Source organism: Xenopus laevis, chromosome 6L (genome assembly GCF_017654675.1).
Source record: "Xenopus laevis strain J_2021 chromosome 6L, Xenopus_laevis_v10.1, whole genome shotgun sequence".
In the NCBI taxonomy this organism is placed as follows: domain Eukaryota; kingdom Metazoa; phylum Chordata; class Amphibia; order Anura; family Pipidae; genus Xenopus; species Xenopus laevis.
In genome coordinates, this window is record NC_054381.1 from 76,691,227 (window position 1) to 76,712,319 (window position 21,093).

Here is a 21,093-nt window from a genome sequence, read left to right on the forward strand (position 1 = left end):
TCACAAAGTGAAGTTCCGCCACTAGAGTGAAATTCCACAGCTCCCAATTCATTTCTATGGGATTTTGAAAGACGTATTTATCAATGGGTGAAGTGAAAGTTCACCCTTTGATAAATACGCCTATAAAAATCCCATAGAAATGAATGGAGAGTGGCGGAATTTCACTCTAGTGGCGGAACTTCACTATTAACTTCACTCTTTGATAAATATACCCCATAGAGGCGAGGCAGGCAATATATGACTGACAGCTGAGTGTTTTAAATGAGTCTATAACCAGTATTGTTGTTTTAATAAAAAAAAGTTCATAATTAATTTGATCATATAAATATATTCACGTCTTTAATGGGCTTTTTTTGGTGGGAGCAAAACAAATACTATTTTAGAAAGACCCTGACCTGCTTGTAGAAGGTTGTATTAGAATGATTGTAAAAGAAGGAAGCAGGCAGGCTAGTGCAGCAATATATAGACCTGGAAAAATGATAGGGATACAAAGAATTTTGAAGGATAAAACTGTCTGTCTGTTAATTGTATAGCAATGCACAGAAGCATGTATTTTTACATTTTGGGTTAACATAAAGGGGTCATTTATAGTGATGGGCAAATAAATTTGCCAGGCATGGATTTGCTGGGAATCTCTGCATTTCGGCGCTGGCGAATGTATTTGCTGGTGAAAAATCCACTGTGTTAAAAAAAAAAATTGTTGCGCGTCAAAATTGCGGCCCGCATAAGATTTGACGAGTGTCAGAATGGTTCTGACGCCCATTGACTTTAATACATTTGGACAAAATAGTTGCGCGTATCAAAATTGTTGCTGTGTCAAAATTGTCGTGCTTCAATATTGACAAAATGTTGCAATTTCAAAAATTCTTTAGCTGTTCAAATTTTTCAGCGAAACTATTAAACTATTTATTAAAGGTCGAGTTGTTTTTTAACGAAAAATTTTAGTTTTTGAGGGTATTTTTCAGTCAACACTTTAATTCTCCGGTTAAACCCCCCCCAATAAAAAAAACTTGATTTTATTGAGATTTATTATATCCCAACGCTGGAAATATATTGAATCAGAAAATACTAAAACCTGTCAATGTCATGTGGAAATCATTGGCAGAGGTCCCTTGAACCATTTGAAGATGTTTGTAGCCTTCATATTTGGGGGGTTTTCGGTGGATTTCACTCAAAAACTTGATTAATTTGAGCGATTCAAGGTTTTTTTTGTGAAAAGTCAATTAATTGGAGTATTCGGGTTTTTCACGGAAAAGAAAATTAGTGCGAGCACCATCCACCAATTCAAGAAACAGGGTGGTGTGCAGGGTCAATAAATTATCGGTAAGTAGAGAAAAGGAAAGATGGACCCATAATAATTATATCTCCCACCATCAATGTGGTGTATATCTCTATGTAACACTTAAAACATAACTTTTATTTTGATACAATGGATTAAAAACTAGGTATGTCCAGAAGAAAAAAAGTTAAAACTGACTAGGTAGTGGCGTTAGAAGCCACTCTGGGACACACGTTGTTAGTAGCTAACCGGTATGCTGCATTACTATGCAGCATACCGGTTAGCTACTAACCACGTGTGTCCCCATGGTGCCAAGTATGCTAAAATGCTACAAGCGCTGTTAAAGTTAGGAGAATCTGGTATCATCATGTGGTCCGTTACATTATCGGATCGGGTTTACACCCTTCCACCCCTACCAGACCAGTTCCCTAATGACACAGTTAAAGGAAAATTTAACCTGTGGGGAAAAAAACCTGCACCCCCACCCCACACCTCTCTCCAGGCTAACTACCCCCGGGGAAATTCCCCATACTCCATACTAACCCCTCGCCGCAGATTCTTCCAGTGGAGTTGCATGCATCCATCTTCTCTGTCTTCTGTAAGCTGACTGTAAATGAGCCGTTATGCTACTGGATCAGGTTTCCACCCTTCCTCCCATGCCGGCCCAGTTCTCTTCCGTCCACTAATCGTCCCTTACGAGTGGTTTTGTTGCCCTGCCTAGTGATTCTAAAATGAAAGATCTGACATGCGTTTGGAAAGACCAAGCTTTGTCAAAGGCAATGATAGCGTGGCACCGGCACCTCTATTTATAATAGTATATGGCTTGCGTGATTCAAAAATCCCCACTCCTAGAGCGATATGTCAGTGTGTGAGGGGTTTTCAGGCTGATTTTAATGACATCACTAGTATCAGTCTGATAATCTCCATAACTGATACAGTATCCTTGTGCAGTATCATAGCGTCTAGAGGATGTTAGTTAGATACAAAATTGCAAAAAATAAATAAATTATTTTGCAACAGTTATCAAGAATCCAGCAGCAGTCACTGCATCAGGAAGTCAAAAATTTGCATCATGGCAGAAAATATCATGTAATATACATTTGATAATAGGGAATATAATTTATATCATCCAATAAGTGAAATAATAGTATGACAGGGAAAACCCTATGTACATGGAATAATGGGGAGTGTAATTCATATCGTCAAATTATATTGGACAGAATTATTGTAGTCCTGTTATTGCCCCAGAGATCAGATTGTATAGATTATACTTTAAAGGGGACCCGTCACCCAAACAAAATTATTCCAAATCCTATTTTATCATGTTAGTCAAGCAAAATGAACTTTAATTACACTGTATAAATTATTTGAATATTGTTTCCATCAGTCTGGGAACTCATAATTATATTAACCAGGAAGGAGCCATTTTGTGGGCACTGTTATTAAGGCAAGTCTTGTATCACCTCAGAATCTTGTTTGTGCACCAGGGGACAGGGACCCAATGTCCATCCCCATGCCCTGGTTACACAATTAAATCGTTAAGAGAGCTGGGGGAATGTGGAGAGAGCAGTGACATCTAGGAAGTGCTGAATGGAAAGTGAAAGTAATTGTTTGCCCTGCCTCTATGCCTAGGCATAGAGGAGGGGTAGGCAATATTTGATTGACAGCTAATATTTTTAAATGAGTTTACAACAGCTATGAATGCTTTAATAAAAAAAAGAAATTGGCTTTCATATTTAATTTAAAAAGGACTTTTAGTATACAGATTTTTATGTCTGGGTGACGGGTCCACTTTAAAATAGCAATTTACCCAAAATTGCTGTAAAAAAAAGGTGGTATCATTTCAAATATGAATTGTTTCATCAAATTCAAACCATGAAAGTTGATGTCATTAAGTGAATACAAAGGGTATTGAGACATATAAAAACATTCATGACCAAACTTTCATTTAGTCCCTTAGGGCCAAGGGCATTCATCGTGAAAATCCATTCACTTTCCTTGACCTTTACTAGATTGATTATGATATTTGGGTTTTCACACAGAATTCATTGATTCATGTTTGTTATAATCGAGTTTTTTTTTATTAACTATAAAACATTTGAGATGTGTTTATTTGAGGTACAAAAAAAACTCACAAAGTTGGCATATGATAAACCACTTACGAACTCTTTTTATAGTGCTTCATGTTACATTTTACATCTACAATGTAACAGGAAATAAGAGCTTTTGATAATATAATGAAGACATCCATAGGTTTACAGTATTTTGCAGGGGCACCGTTTCGGAGATGCATAAAGACATTGTAGACAGAACTATGCATTTTACTAAAGGCATCCCTGTTTGGCTGTATTGCGTGCTAAAGGACCACAGAGCTGTACAGGATACTGTTGTGTCGCTGTCAAGTAGGGGAAGAGCTGTAGAAAGAAAAAGTAATTGGTCTATATTAAGCATATTTTTCAGCATGGGTTAGTGTTTGCATACAACCCTTTAATTTAAATTAAAATTTAATTAAGGAATGTAAAACAAAAAAGATGAATACAAATGCAATGCCATTGCAACTATACACTTTATTCATATTTACTCCTATTTTTTCCTTCTGGCATTTGATTATATTCAGATAAGGCTAAAAAAAGACAGTATGCATCATAATAAACATAGATAGATAATAAACATAGATAAATAATAAACATAGATAAAAAATTCTAAAAAGTATAGTTTTTATTCTGACAAATCATTTTCATATGGTATATGGTAGGTGCCACTGGTAAAAAACTAAGATTGTTATGATAAGTAGGGCTCCAAGGGTAAGAATAATAAAAAATAATAAAGGCATAAAGAACATTGGAGGTTCAAAAATTAAGGTGAATATAATCCCATAAATATGGTATATTTAGCCCATTAATTGGATTTTGACGGACAAACTGCTAAAGAAAGGACTCATATTCAAATGCCTAGGAGGTGTAGATTTTAAAAAAATATGTATCTGTTTGAAGACATCAGAGATTAGCAGCTGCATTTGAAAAAACGTATGTAAAATTTTGAGGTAGGGTGCTAATTTTATGCTAAAGTTGGAATTAACTTTATTCTTAAATAATACTACTACTACAGTACTGTTCTGAGTTTATAAGCAAATTGAGTCACTTTAGCTCAAACTGAGCAGAATGTCTAGGAGGAGCTCATATGTCTCATACCTCCCAACATTTGGAAAACTAAAGAAGAAATATAACTGCTGTACGTAATGTAGCCATGCCTACCTTGTAGCTATACCATACCCAGTTAATAAAACACCTTTTTACATGACTGAAACAATAGACACGCTGTAATCATTCTGCACTGTAAGCCACAGTCACCTCCTCTTCAGACAGTCATGCTTTATATAGTATGAGCCCCCACTGCAAGCACTAATATGAATAGCATAACAGACCCGTGACCCTCAATGCACTTATATGAGAAAAATACCCCAGACCAATGGCTCTAACACTTGGGGGCAGATTTATCAATGGTCAAGGTGAATTTTCGAATGACATTTTTTTTAATTTCAAGCTATTTTTTCTGTACTTCGACTAGAGAATAGTCCAAATTCGATTTGAATTTTAAAAAAATCGAAAACTCGAATATCGAAATTTATCATATACTGTCTCTTTAAATATTAGACTTCGACCATTCTAAAACCTGCCGAATTGCTGTTTTAGCATATGGGGAACCTCCTACAACCTATTTGGAGTCAATTGGTGGACTTTGAAAAATCAAAGTTTTTTTTGGGAAAAACTTTGAATCGAATTCGCTATTCCTTCGATTCGTACGATTCAAATTCGAATGAATACGGACCTATTTGATCAAAAACTGACCTATTCTACCAAAAAACCTTCGACTTAATTTCGGTTAATTTTCGGTTGGTCTTTTTGAATTCGAATTTCGAAGTTTTTTCAATTCAAAATTCCACCCTTGATAAATATGCCCCCTGAAAATGAGTTCCCAAGGATGCAGCACTTTCCTCTATTTACATGCCCCTTTTGCACACATTTTCCAGTTGGTACCGCAGATTTTTATAGAGCTACTCTTTAAGGTATATAAACCACAATAAGGCTCATTTACAAACACTACCACAATTGCTGCTTGCAAAAATCATACAAAGTTCTGTATGTATCAGTGCCATCATAAATGTTACTTGCACCTAAATACTCTCCTTCCCAGTACTTATGCTGATCGCCAATATGCATGCGCACCCTATTTTGATGAATAGCACACAAGTATGTCTGTTGACCCTGGAATTACCCATGACTAGTGGTAATGCCAGAGTTTCCATAGCAATTGCTGCTTCTAACTTGCTCCAAGCAAACCACATGCTAATGCATTTATTAACAATGGATGCAACATTGTTTTCCCCAGGCGTTTAAAACAGTTAAAAGTCCAGTGCATTGTGGATGTATATGCTGTGATTGAACAACACCACTGTTATAATTGTGTGCTGGAAATAAATAAATGTTTTAAAAAAAACAATGGATGCAACACCATTGCCACTCCCAAAATGTTATGCGCAAGTTGCACCCCTTTCGTTGCAATGTGCAAGTTATAACTAGAATGCATTTTGAATCAATTAGAATGCATTAAGAGCAATTGCACTGTGATCAGCTCAGCTTGTGGCTGCAATGCCAATGACTTGTTGGGAAAAATTGCTGCATTTTGGGTAAAATACATAGTGAAATACATCGAAAAATCTAACTTTGCATTCTGCACTGTATTGTAAATGATCCTTAATATTATTTTTGTTATGTATGTTTTCATGCTATTTATTTAACAATTTTTCACCAATCTCTGTGTACTGTTTGTACCCAGTGATGGGGCAGCAGCCATTTTTTCAGTGGGCAAGAAAGCTGTATTAAACCTTTCCCTGCCAGCCATTTTGTCCTAAATGCGAACATCTACTGCCAAACAATCTTTAGACATCTTGTATTCTTTCACTTTAAGGGTCTTTCCTGGGGGGTCTTTTGGTTTACACAGGAAAACAACTCATCGGTGGTCTCAGCCCACCAAGGAAAGTAGAGTAAACTGTCCTAGCACAAGTCAGTTTACTATAGCGCTACACTAGCAACATATGCCTCCATCCCACAAAAATGCAGCAATTTTATGTTTCAAAAAGAGCCAGCACTTCATGATGGAACTGCTTTCAGACAGGCTATTGTTTCTCCTTCTCAATGTAGGAGTGGGACTTGCAGTGGGACTTGGATTTTCACTATTCAGTGCTATTCCTAAAGGTGGTGGCACACCCTCTAATTCAGGGAGATTAGTCATAAAGCAATGAATCTCTTCTTCGGGCGACTAATCTCTCTGAAATGCCTTCCACCGGCTAGAATGTGAATCGCCGGCGGGGTGTCACTCTGATCACTTTGTATTCTGAAGTCACCAGAAGTTGCCTCATGAGGAAACTTTGTGCTACTTCGAAAGCCGAAGCGATCCGAGTTGCCATCCAGTCTGCGAATTACATTCAAGACGGCGGGAAGGCATTTCTGGGAGATTAGTCGCCCGAATAAGAGATTTGTCACTGGGCGACTAATCCCCTCAGAATCAGAGTTTGTGCCACCACCCTAAATCTACCAGAGAGCTGTAATCTTTCTACATTACCATTGCTCTGTTGATCAGCTGCTGGGGGAAAAGGGAGGGGGGTAACATCACTCTTACAGTGCAGCAAAAAGTGACTGAAGTTTTTCAGAGCACAATGACTAGGGCATGTCTATCTCCATATCAGATCTCAAAATCAAATACAAAAAAATTGGTGATGGATTTCAGTGCAGAAGTCTGCTGGTGCAGCACTATTAACTGATGAATTTTAAAAATGGCTTTCCATGACAGAATCCCTTTAATTCCACCTGGCTCTAGTTTGTACAAATACATTAGTTTCTGATGAAATGGAAAAAATAGGCTCTGATGGTCTCAGGGATCATTGGCAAATAAGAAAAAAGTTATATTTGTTTTGTTCTTCTGAGCTCTATGCAGAGACAAAAATGAACTATACTTTTGGTTAAATATTGAGAGCAGAGACACCAGTGGCATTATATGAGGAGCTGTCACCACCAACCAGGGAAAAAACTAAGTGGGGTTTTCTTCTCTCTAATCTAAAAAATGAGCAGAGAAAACAATGTGTTAGTTGTGGCCAATATTGGGAGCTGAGGCTCTGGTGGAAGCAGGAGAGACTAGCAACCACAAAGTAAAAAAAAAAAGTATTCTTATCCCATAACGAGCAGCTGCGAGCATAACAAAAAATTATGGACACTTAACAACACACCGTGCCCACTGCAGACTATTATAGCTTGTTACTAGCCACTTACTATTGCTCATCACTCCCCCAAGGCGGCTACGTGTAGCGTCACTGCTATTATATTTGTGACGCCCTGACTCGCGAGATGAGACTTGTGACATAGGGATTAGCTGTCAGTAAGGAGCTAGAAATTAATGGCGTTGCGGGACGTTTAAGCAGCGATCTGGGTCTGCGGGTTTTGTTAAGAAAATCGGGGTTGTCCAGCGAAAAGAGGGACTGTTGGGCGGTATGTTGTTAATTATTTATTGATTTGTTTATACCCACTATACCCCCTCCCCTATCCTCTCGGGGGCACTGCACTACCCCATCCCCCACCCACCTTTTTTCCTCTTACTGCTCTGCTTTGTACTTGCTCTCGCGGTTTTTACATATGATTCCACAAGTATTACCTGATGCTCCCAGAGGCAACTTGTCTGGGTTAGCAAGTAATTTATACCGATTTGGTGTTTGCTGGGTGCTAACTAGTAACATACACTCTAAAACAGTGATGCCCAACCCGGAGACATGAGTCATAGTGCAGCAACATTTGGATGGCTACAGGTTGAGTATCCTGTGTACATAATTCAAATTTGGTTTCCACCATATATACTTTATACCTGGCCATTGATTCATTGGCTCATCTAGTAAATATGATAATTGATGTCTGTGTATTTATTAGGAAAGGAACAACAGATGTATGACAGAATTTGGTTTTTCACAATCCTACCACTGTGACATCATAGATTGTGGGGTAGTGCTTGGCTGTCATTTTGTAACTATTGGCGATAAACTACATTGGAGATTTTGTAGGATGATGTCTGATCGACAGATCACATCCTTCAAGTCGGATATAGTTGCATGTGTCAAAATATAATTGAGCTGATACAAAAATGGAAAATTTTCTGTTAGATGCAACAAATGGTAATGCAGCATGCTACATCTTCCAATAAGATCAAATCTGACTTTTCATTGAAATACATTGACTGTCAGATATAGATGCATGAACAAACTACACAATCAAGTTTTCCTATACCTGTTTTAAAACAATAGGATTATTTGATTGTGTTCAATTAATGCTTGGGTCTCTCTAGTATGTATATGTACATAATGATACATAAATCTCAGAACGTTCCTGTATACCAGGGGTCCCCAGCCTTTTTTTATCCGTGAGCAACATTCAAATGTAAAAAGAGTTGGGGACACAGACATAAAGTCCCTGAAGATGCCAAATAAGGGGCCGTGATTGGCTATTTGGTAGCACATATGTGGACTGACAGCCTGCAGGAGGTTCTACTTGGCAGTACACCTAGTTTTTATGCAACTAAAACTTGACTGGAATTTAAAAATAAATATTTGCTTTGAGGCCACTGGAAGCAACATCAAAAGAGTTGGTGAGCAACATGCTGCTCACTAGCCACTGGTTGTGGGCCACTCCTCACCATTTGGTAGTATAATATCAACCAGAAATGTAAACAATAAAAGATAAAAAAAACATTGCAGTACATACCACTTCCTGTATTAATTTATCTCTCCTAAATTATTAGAAAAAACATATTGCGTAGGTTTATTCTGGCTTAAATAAAATACTTTTCCCATGGCTACATATACATGGTGGTGAGCATCCAGTCAGAATCATTGTTGTTGCTGTAGTTTTCTAAAGCTTTCCTTAGCTTAGTTATATTTAAAATTTTGGCTACTTGTTTTTGTCCATCTGGGTTAGAGATCATTGGTAAAGGAACAGATCTTTGCAATTTTTTTTATTTTTTACAAGTGGCTGCCTTCATACACATAAGCACCAAGCAGTACACAAAAATGAAGGCAACAACAAAAGCTTGCTGCCCATGAGCATAAAGTTAAGCTAACCTCATTTATAAAAACATTCATTGATTTAAAGGAGAATTAAAGTTACAATCAAGGGGGTGTGGCAAATGTTAGGCACCCCCCAGTGACTAATAGCTTACCTGATACCCTGGGCCGGTGCTCCTGTTAGCGGGAAAACGAAACTGGCCCAGGGTATTTTTGCAGAAGTTCTTTGGTGTGATCTTTCTTCCTCTTTCCCTTTCTCTGGCCACAAGCATGCGCACAAGAGTGAAAAGCCAACATTTGGTTTCACTTAGCTGTGCATACACCTGTGGAATGAAAAGAAGATAGAAGAATCCAAAGGCTAAAGTGCCTAACATTATAGTGGGTATTTGATTTGCGTTCACATAGTACAGGCCGCGGCTATATTCATGCTATCAAGGTTGGAATTGTATCAAGTGGAGTGTTAGCTTTGATACACCCAAAAAGTATACTGTTATACAGTAGGTTTCAAAACTTCTGTGAATAAGTTTAGTTAAAAAAAAAAAAAAATCAAGTCAGTATACTATTGTTTATATAAGGCTAAAATATGGCATTGTTTAAAAGTTGTAAAACCAAATAGAAGCAAACCAAAATGTAAGTTACATCTCTGGTTCAAATAATTCTATCAGAGTTACACTAGTACTTTTAAATTGTGTCCTTTTAACTGTACTCGCATAAAGTAGTTATAAGACTTTAAAATATGTCAGTGGCTGCATTATGATGGTCTCTTAAGTCCTGGTCCCCAAAGATGCCATGAAAATTGAGTCTCACAGCTGTTTAATCTTCACTGATTCTGGGCTAGCTATGTTCACTTCCTGTGCCCTTAGACAGCCTTTCAATACTGTTTTTAGGAGTGGAATTCTCAGGCTCTCTTGGAAAGATAGTGTATTTGAATGACTGGTCCTTATCTGTTGGCAGATTGTGTCAGTCGGTTTCATGACAATGCAGGCAGATGAGCAAATGCTGTATCTCAGGGTTTTGTAATTGTACCAGTTGTTTTTAGGATGTTTATTAATCACTGCATCATAGTATTAAACAAAATAGGCCAGTTATGATCTATATTGGATGTGCAAGTCTTGCAGGGGGAATTGGGCAAATTGTCAAAATGATTATCAAGTGTCAGATGAGATGTAATGTATCTGGTCTTGAAATATACATACACTATTTATACCCTTAAAAGAGAAGGAAAGGTAAAATCACTGGGGGTGCCAATTCTTGGGCACCTCTAGTGGTTATAGTAGCTTATGTGATACCGCAGGACAGTGCCCCTGTTTGCTTAAAGGAATAGTTCAGTGTGAAAATAAAAACTGGGTAAATAGATAGGCTGTGCAAAATAAAAAATGTTTCTAATATAGTTAGTTAGCCAAAAATGTAATGTATAAAGGCTGGAGTGAACAGATGTCTAATAAAACAGCCAGAATCCAACTTCCTGCTTTTCAGCTCTATAACTCTGAGTTAGTCAGCGACTTGAAGGGGGGGGGGCACATGGTACATTTCTGTTCAGTGAATTTGCAATTGATCCTCTGCATTCAGCTCAGATTCAAAAGCAACAGATATGATCCATGTGGCCCCCCTCATGTCTCTGATTGGTTACTGCCTGGTAACCAGTCAGTGTAAACCAAGAGAGCTGAAAAGCAGGAAGTAGTGTTCTGACTGACTTGTTATACATCAAATCACTCCAGTCTTTATACATTACATTTTTGACTAACTATATTAGAAACATTTTTTATTTTGCACAGCCTATCTATTTACCCAGTTTTTATTTTTACATTAAACAATTCCTTTAAAACTGCACTGAACTGGGGTATTTCTGTAGGCGATTTTATTTGCCGCAAACATCTTTTGCTTCTTTTCTTTGGTCCTGGCAGGTGCATGCACAGTAGAGTGAAGAAGGCTTTATTTAGTTCAGCTTTTCACTCTACTCTACATGCCTTTGCCCAGACAGGAACAAATAGTAGTAGAAAGAAAATGGCAACTTAACATCTATAAAAATACCCTGGCCTGGTGCAGGTTTTATCAAGCAGGGGCACTGGCCAGAGGTATTGGGTAAGTGATTATAATCACAGGTGTGGAGTTAACATTTTGGCTCCCCCTCAGTGGTTAAACCTTTAGTTCTGGATAAAGATCCACTCATTTGGTGAGTGGATCTCTACCAGATTTGGGCACTTACAAGCTGGGTAATATTGGGCTGCTTTGATCATTTGGCCCCCGGGTAATCAGATCTGATCACAATGGTGGCCAATGCAGGTCCATTGGTAGCTACAATATTGCCCATCAGGACTTAAGACCTGCCCAATAGATATCTGGACTATTTTTCTTGGTTACTTTTTTTTTTTTTTTTTTTTTTTTTAAATCTCAACAATTATGTAACATACAAATACAGGTATGGGATCTGTTATCTGGAAACCTGATATCCAGAAAGCCTCGGAATTCTAGGAAGGCCATCTCACATGTACACCATGTTAATCAAATAATTTTCTTTTTCTCTGTAATAAAAAAACTGTGCCTTGCACTTGACATCAACTAAGGTATAAATCAAATTCAAATAAATGGTTAAATAATTTTTTTAGTAGAAAAATGTATGGATATCCAAATTATATAAAGACCCCTTAGATCCTGAGCTTGTGGATAATTGATCCCATACCTGTACTAACCATCAGCAAGTAAAAAAAAGTTTTGCCTCTTTACAAAGCACTTGTAATTCTCCATCTACAGTGTGCCGTTTTAGTCATAATACACAAGAAAAACACAAGGGCATTAGAGAAAGTCGGAGAACGTTAAAAGGGACTGTCCTTTACACCAATTTTCAACATAAGCAAAAAGCATGTTCAGCACAAGCCACATTAATTAGCTTATTGTTTTCATTAAAGGGGTGGTTCACCTTTAAGATAACTTTAAGTATGTTATAGAATGGCCAATTCTAAGCAACTTTTCAATTGGTTTTCATTATTTAATTTTGCGTTTAAGTTATTTGCGTTTTTCTTCTGACTCTTTGCAGCTTTCAAATGGTTGTCGTTGACCCCTTCTAAAAAGCAAATGCTCTGTAAGGGTTAGGGCACACAGGCAGATTCGGGGACAAATTTCCTCTTCTTCGGGGTGATTAATCTCCCTGAACTGCCTTCCTGCCGGCTAAAATGTAAATTGCCGGCGGGATGGCACTTGGAGTGAATCGTTTTCCGAAGTCAACCGAAGTTGCCTCACAAGGAAACTTCGGGTGACTTCGGAAAATGAAGTGTTTTTGTTATTGCTACTTGGTATTCCTCATCTTTCTATTCAAGCCCTCTCCTTTTCATATTCCAGTCTTTTATTCAAATCAATGCATGGTTGCTAGGGGAATTTTCACCCTACCTACCAGATTGCAAATTGAAGAGCTACTGAATAAACGGCTAAATAACTCAACACCTTAAATAATAAAAAATTAAAAAATTGCACATTGTCTCAGAATATCATTCTCTACAGCATACTAAAGTTATCTCAAAGGTGAACCATCCCTTTAAGGGCTATTCCTGGCGAGGCATTTTCAGGCGACTGTTGAAAAGCGCATCGCCTCGTGTGGTTAGCACAGGCGTTTTTACATAGGCGCCCATACAAAACTGTGGCCTGCGCCGGTCGCGGCGACTGGCGCGGCGCTTTGTCGCCGCAAACGCGTGGCTATCTCCCCGTGTGGACTAGCCCTAAAGGGGACATATACCATACTTTTCAACTTAGGCTTAATCAATACCTTTTGTAATAAAACGTTTTGTTTAAGATACCTTTTGTGTCCACTTTCTCTGTTATCTTTGTATTTCTTATCTCACTCCTCCTTTTCTCTTCATTTCCTGTGCTAGTATTTGTACAATCAGCCGTCTCTTTTTTTTCACAGGCTTTTTTTCTGCAAACAGCAGCCACTTAGAAGGACTGGGCATGCATAGGGGAGGTGCTGGCTATCGATGTAATCTTGGCGCCACGTCAGTCACACTGGGGTCCTTCTCAGGTCTGCTAGTGCTCATCCCCGCCCAGCATCCTCCTTCAGCAAATAATTTGAGTGCAGACTCCGCCTGTTACCCTGCCTGCAAGTGAGTGAAAGGTGAGTTGCAGGGAGAGTGGGGCAAGTTGCAGTGGCAGGATATTCACATAGAGCACGGATTAGCGAGCATAACTTTTCCTCCCATCGTATACACATCTGTCACTTTCTCCTTGTCACCCCCATCGATGACGATATAACCGGGATCGCGGGCTAGAAAACCGTTTGTGGATCCTGTTCCAAGCACGGAGTGAAGGGAGACACGGAGGGAGACAAGCACAGAGGGAAGATAGACACTAAGGGAGACAAGCACGGAGGGAAGGGACACATGGAGGGAGAAAAGCAGAGAGGGGAGGGAGACCAGCACGGAGGGACGGGAGACACGGAGGAAGACAAGCATGGATGGAAGGGAGACCAGCACAGAGGGAAGGGAGACACAGAGGGACACAAGCACGGAGGGAAGGGAGACCCGGAGGGAAGGGAGACAAGCAGGGAGGGAAGGTGGGGAACCAAGCACAGCACGGAGGGAAGTGAGACAAGTGATGGAAGGGAGGGTCTGGCATGACTGGTACTCAAAGTCTGTGCCACGCTCCGAAAATAATGAATGTTTCTTGGCAACTGAATGAGCCAAATCTGCTCAGGTCCAGTGCCATGCTGTTCCAACAAAATATTCCTGGTTGTAATGTAATTTGTTGTATATTTCAATCCGGGGATGGTTGTATTCATATTTTATTTCAATTGACGCTTTTGTACCTTTTGTGCTTCTGTTCGGGGGTCTTTATTAATGATCCAGATTCGCTTCCTGTAGCACACATGTTCTTCTTCAAGAAGAACCAAACCGCCCACCCTCCCCCAGGGAAGACACATCTGCAAGGGCACTCAGGGCACTGTTAAAATATGCACCCATCCATGCTTTACAAGTCCCCTTCTGCCAACCTCTCCCACACCAGCAGCCTAAAAGGGACATCTGCTGCCTAAAGGAGGAAAAAAATTGGCTCTCTAGCACACACAGAGCCAGAGAACAAAACGCGGCCTACCTCCTCAACAGAAGCCTCTAGTAGTAGAGGTACCCAGGACTGAGCTGGGGCCTGAACTGCAGGGCAGACTGCTGAGCTGCAGGCAGACTGCTGGCCTGGTGACGTGGGGCTCCTTGGGGGAGACTGTGGGCCTAGTGGCGAACAAGATTGCTGCGCGACAGTAGATTGCAGCGGCCTCTCCGGATCACAAGGTGCTTTCTTTTTTTGTGGTTTTTGTGCTTTTTTACTTTGTTTTTTTGTGAAGCTTTGGACATCTGAACAACTAAGGTCCAGGTCTATAATTGCCAGAAACTCCTTCGGTACAGCAATCATGTATATCTTACAATAAAGGATGGCTTACTGCACAAACTCCGGTGCTAGACTAAGAACTAACCCCAGCCGACCCGCTCTCCCGTCCATAATACTGTCTAACGTCTGCTTCATAGAAAATAAAATGGACTACATTCGACTCTAGCAAACTACCCAGCATGAATTCAGAGACTGCTACATATTCGTATTCACGGAGATGTGGCTCAGCGAAAGAGTCCCGGATGCCGCAATTAAGCTGAATGGGCTAGTCGCGGATCGAGGTGACAGTCGCTGTTCTGAGCGGTAAGAATCGCGGTGGTGGTCTGTGTGTTTACATCAACATGAAATGGTGCAGGAACTCTGCTTGTGTCCAGCCACTGCTCACCGCTGGTGGAGTTTGTTGTTGTGAAGTGCAGACCCTTTTATTTACCCCGTGAGATTGCCTCCATTCATATTATTGGAGTTTACATTCCTCCCACTGCGAACACCAAAGATGCGCTCTGGGAGCTGTACATCGCTATCACGGACATACAAAACACACACCCAGATGGACTGATTATCATCGCTGGAGATTTTAACCGTGCAAATCTCAGGTCAGTGCTCCCTAAATTCCATCAGCATGTGGAATTTGCTACGAGAGGTCCAAACACGCTGGATCAGGTTTACACAAATATTTCCAGTGCATACTGAGCAGAGCCCTGCCCACACTTCGGATACTCATACCACATCTCTGTTATGCTAATTCCAGCATACAGACCACTCATCAGGCACTCTAAACCGGTTCTGAAGCAGGTGAAAACATGGCCAGCAGGAGCCATGACTGCTCTTCAGGACTGTTTTGAATGCACTGATTGGAACAAGTTTAGGGAGGCTGCAACCTACAGCGACTGCATCAAATTGGATGAGTGTACGTCATCTGTAATCTGCTCCATCACAAAGTGCATCGATGATGTCACTGTCTTCAAGTGCATCACTACACGCCTCAACCAGAAGCCGTGGTTCACTGGAGAGGTACGTGTGTTACTGAGGGCCCGAGACTCTGCTTTCAGGGAAGGTGACGAAGATGCCCTGAAAACAGCGAGAGCCAAACTTTCCCGTTCCACCAGAGTAGCTAAGCGCGCATACAGAAAATACACAGCTTCTTCCAGGGGAATGGCGACACACGGCGCATGTGGCAGGGCATCCAGGCTATCACAAACTACAGGTCAACACCATCTGCCTTTGACAGTGATGCCTCCGTTGCAGATGCGTTTAACGACTTCTATGTGCGGTTTGAAGCACAGAACAATGCAGGAATGAGGAAGACCATCACTCTGCCTAGTGAACAGGCACTGCGTCTGACAGTGGCTGACGTGAGGATGACTCTGGAAAGAGTAAACCCACGGAAGGCTGCAGGACCAGACAATATCCCTGGAAGAGTGCTAAGAGAATGTGCAGATCAGCTGGCAGATGTTTTCACTGACATCTTTAACATCTCCCTGAACACCTCCACTGTCCCGAAGTGCTTTAAAACCACCACCATTGTCCCTGTGCCGAAGAAGTCATCAGTGTCCTGCCTCAATGACTACCGTCCTGTGGCACTCACCCCCATCATCCTGAAGTGTTTTGAGAAGCTTGTCCAGAAACACATCAAAACCCTGCTGCAACCAGCACTGGACCCTCTACAATTTGAATACCGTCCAAATTGCTCAACAGACGATGCAATAGCCACCACCCTCCATCTGGCCCTCTCTCATCTGGACAAAAAAGACACCTACGTTTGAATGCTGTTCATAGACTTCAGTTCAGCATTCAACACTATCATTCCTCAGCATCTGATAGAAAAGCTGAACTTGCTTGGACTGAACACCTCCCTCTGCAGTTGGGTTCTGGACTTCTTAACCGACAGAATTCAGTCAGTCAAGATTGGAAACATCATCTCCAGAACCACCACACTGAGCACCGGAGCCCCTCAAGACTGTGTGCTTAGTCCTCTACTGTTCACTCTGCTGACACATTACTGTGCAGCCACGCACCGCACAAATCACATCATAAAGTTCGCTGATGACACGACTGTGGTGGGTCTCATCAGCAATAATGACGAGTCACCATACAGAGAGGTGGTGCAGCGGTTAACAGACTGGTGCAGAGCCAATAACCTGTCTCTCAATGTAGACAAACCGAAGGAGATGGTTGTTGACTTTAAGAAGACTAGGAGTGACCACCTGCCACTGTACATCGGCAGCTCTAATGTGGAGATTGTCAAAAGCATCAAATTCCTTGGTGTCCACCTGGCGGAGAACCTCACCTGGTCCCACAACACCAGCTACTTAGCCAAGAACGCCCAACAGCGCCTCTACTTCCTGCGCAAGCTGAGGAAATCCCATCTCCCACCATCCATACTCAAAACCTTTTACAGAGGGACTATCGAGAGTATCACTGTCTGGGCTGGGAACTGCACTGTCATGGAGCGCAAGACCCTACAGAGGATAGTGAAGACAGCAGAGAAGATCATAGGTGTCTCTCTTCCTTCCGTCACAGACATTTACACCACTCGCTGCATCCTTAAAGCCACCAGCATTGTGGCTGATCCAACACACCCCTCACACTCACTGTTCACACTCCTAGCATTATTTACTTAACATATTATATCTGCTGAGTGTGCACTGTATTGTCCTGTCCCTGCACTGTGCTGACCTGTCTTGCAGGAGTTGCATATTTTTGCACTTTTTGTCTGTTGTCCATTTATGTTGTGTAGCACCATGGTCCTAGAGAAACGTTGTTTTGTTTCACTGTGTACTGTACAAACGTATATGGATGAAATGACAATAAACTCACTCTTGAATTGACTTACTAATGATGGTCCATTGACCCAAAAGCCACGGTGAGCGCAGGGTTGGACACTGTTTGGACGGGATTTGGGCTTATAAACTACTTGCACAATGAACTCAAATTAAGCTCCATGGGTCTTTGCCCATCCACAGAAGTACTTGAGACAGAATGACAACTGCAAGTAGGGAGCAGAAGCACTTATTAGTGTGCATGTGTGTATATTTGTGAGTGTGCATGTTTGTATGTGTGAATGCGTATGTGTTTGTGTGTGTGTGTGTGTGTGTGTGTGTCTATCCATGTGCAAACGACCTTGCACATTGATAGACCTTAGTTTAGAAAGCAGTTGTTTGTGGGGCAAATGCTTTGGCAAAATCCAAATAGATCACATCTACTGCCCCCCCCCACTGTTCAGCATCTTACTTACCTCATCATAAAAAGCAATCAAATTTGTCTGACATGACCTATCTTTCATAAAGCCATGCTAATTGCTGCTCATAATGCCATTCACTAGGATGAAATTTTGGATGTGATCCATTGAAGGAAAACTTTACCCCCAAAATGAATACTGCATCAGAGATCACCTGACCAGAAATACTGCAGCTCTAACTGTAACAGGAAGAAGTGTGGAAGCAAAAGACAGAACTAATATGATGGTTTGTTTGGCTTGTTTGTGTGCAACGTGAATCATAGGATCCCAGGAGGTGGTCCTTATTTTTTAAAATGGCAGTTTTCTATTTTATGATTACCCAAAGGCATGTACTACTAAAAAACGATATTATGAAAATGGTTTATTTACATGAAGCAGGGTTTAACATATGAGCTGTTTTATGTAATATATTTTTATAGAGACCTAAATTGTTCTGGGTTATAGTTTTCCTTTAACAAGCCTTCAAATTATTTGCACACCATAGATGTTAAACTGGCCTATAATTGCCAGGCTGCTTCAAAGAGGCTGCTGACTGGAAAAAGCAACTAAAAGCAAACAAATCAACTGAAAAGGATAGGTACCGTATATACTCGAGTATAAGCCGTCCCGAGTATAAGCCGAGGTACCTTATTTTACCTCCAAAAACTGGGAAAGCTTATTGACTCGAGTATAAGCCTAAGGTGAGAAATGCAGCAGCTTCTGGTAAGTTTCAATCAAAAAATTGAGGGGTTCTGCTCCCACTGGAGGTGCCGGTGTCTCGTTTTTGGATGCAGGCGACAATTCTTGGATGCCGGCGAATATTCTTGGAGACTATTCTTGGACGTCGGCGACTATTCTTAGACGATGGCGACCGTATTTGCGCTTGACCCGAGTATAAGCCGAGGTAGAGTTTTTCAGAATATCTTGGGGGCTGAAAAACTCGGCTTATACTCGAGTATATACGGTATTTGTTATTAACTGTTATAGTAAGGTTGTATATTTAAATACTGTGGTTTTATTTTCTATAGTTTTTTTTCTGTCAAAAGTTTGGCATGCTATTGTGCTTACAGCAAGTTTGTCACAACCTGTTTTACTTTGCAGTTAGTTTTCCCTCAGTTTGAGGGGTTGGGGTTTGATTAGTTGCATTTGAACAGACTGTATAAATAGATATTTTATAGTAAGGTTTTATATTTAAATACTATGGTTTAATTTTTTTATATATTTTTTTCTGTCTTGGGTGTAGGGTTGTCACCTTTTCTGGAAAAAAATACTGACCTTCCTATATATTTATCTTTTTTTTCCCTATTAATAACATTGGGATCAACAATCATTTTTTTACCGGACAAGTGGCAACCCTACTTGGTTGCTAAATAGGAAAGTTTGGTGTGCTATTGTGCTTACAGCAAGTATGTCACAACCTGCTTTACTTTGCAGTTAGTTTTCTCTCAGTTTGAGGGGGTGAGGTTTTATTTGTTGCACCTGAACAGACTGTATAAATAGAACTCATGGGACTCCAGTGGAGCTTGCTCTAGTGTTTAGCTGCTCTTAAGTGTATGCTCTTTAATTGGGGGCTTTGAAAGTGGAGTTACAAACTCCAGAGTTAGTGGGTGCTTTGTAATTGGGATTTACAAACACCGGAGTTAGTGGGTGCTGTATAAGTGAAGTTAAACACCAGAGTTTCCAACTAAAGGAGGTTCAAACTAGCTCAAAAGTTCGTTCTAAACCCTAATTTTGTTTTATTCCTGTTTTGATCTGTAACTGGGAGAATGAGCGCTAGCAGGATTGAAGGTCTGACCCAGTGCACAGTTTCTAAACCGTGAGATGTCCAAAAAACGCACTTCCAACTAAATTCAAGATAGGAGTGCAACCTTCCTCAGTCAGGTCGCACTTTCCCGAAACATGCACTTTCAATAATAAAGGAATGAGGAGAGCACTCTTTAAGCATATCAATCAGTACACAACATGTTTCGGCCTGTGTGCCCTTTATCAAGTGTACACTTGATAAAGGGCGCACAGGCCCAAAACATGTTGTGTACTGGTGGTCGGCAAACAAAAAAATAAATAAATAACAGCGTTGATATGCTTAAAGAGTGCTCTCCTCATTCCTTTATTATTGCCAGTGCACAGTTTGCCATATGTATGCAGATTTGGAACAAGAGATCCAAACTGCTTACCTCTGTGGTGTTTGTGAGCAAATTGCCACTTTGGAGGCTCGAGTTAAGGTGGCCATACATGGATAGATCCGCTCGTTTGGCGATGTCGCCAAACGAGCGGATCTCCCTCCGATATGCCCACCTTGAGGTGGGCAATATTGGGCAGATCCGATCGTGGGCCCTAGGGCCCAACGATCGGATCCTAGTATTCGGCAAACGGGCGGTCGGATTGCGGGACCGCATCAACGAACAGATGCGGCCGCGATCTGACGGGATTTTTAAACCCATCCGATCGAAGTCGGCCAGATCTCGATCGGGGAAGCCCGTCGGGGGGCCCCCATACACGGGCCAATGAGCTGCCGACACAGTCTGTCGGCAGCTTTTATCGGCCCGTGTATGGCCACCTTTAGAGCACTAGAGCAACAAATTGCAACACTGCGGTCAATCAATCTTGAAAGGAGTCTCTTGCTCACTGAGCAGGACCAACTGGGGTCAGATAGTTTGGGGGAATGTTGAGGCAGCTAGCTGAGTGATAGTTAGAAAATCTAAGGTGGGCAAAAGGAAAATGGAGGCTGACCGGGGTTTATGCATCCCATCAGATTCGCCAGATTGTGTAAAGAAAATGGGAGTGTGAACTCTGGATTAGCAAAACAGCTGGGAGATCAGTTTTTCTAGTACTGGTGGGGAGGAGAGCAGAGTCAGGCCTAAGATTGTGGTTGTAGTGGATTCAATTATTAGGAAAGTGGATAGGATAATCTGTCGTCCGGATCGCTACAACTGAACAGTTTTCTGTCTTGCTGGTGCCAGGGTTCGGCATGTGGTTGATCAGGTAGACAAATTATAGGGTGGGGCTGGGCATGGCCCAACTGTCTTAGTGCATATCGGTACTAATGACAAAATAAATGGTAGATGGAAGACCTTAAAGAATGATTTTAGGGATCTAGGCTCTAAGATTAAAGAAACAGTAACACCAAAAAAT

At 40.9% G+C, this 21,093-nt stretch overlaps 1 protein-coding gene and 1 long non-coding RNA gene across 4 annotated transcripts in view; one reads left to right on the forward strand and one right to left on the reverse strand.

The window, feature by feature from the left end:
• Positions 1 to 3,429: 3,429 nt before the first annotated feature.
• LOC108719052 lies at positions 3,430 to 7,688 on the reverse strand. Its single transcript, XR_001936145.2, has 2 exons — positions 7,606 to 7,688; positions 3,430 to 3,693 (listed from the first exon to the last, which is right to left on the reverse strand). It is a non-coding gene; the product is annotated as an uncharacterized LOC108719052 (long non-coding RNA).
• msantd3.L (Myb/SANT DNA binding domain containing 3 L homeolog) overlaps positions 7,678 to 21,093 on the forward strand; it is a 45,789-nt gene continuing 32,373 nt past the window's right edge. Inside the window, exons 1-2 of one of the 3 annotated variants that reach the window (XM_018266262.2) lie at positions 7,678 to 7,821; positions 13,279 to 13,471. In XM_018266262.2, the coding sequence (XP_018121751.1) occupies positions 13,320 to 13,471 (152 nt within the window). In that variant the 5' untranslated portion in view covers positions 7,678 to 7,821; positions 13,279 to 13,319. Of the gene's footprint in view, positions 7,822 to 13,278; positions 13,483 to 21,093 lie in introns of those variants that run through there. The other 2 variants (NM_001086764.1, XM_041565275.1) reach the window with 2 other exon arrangements.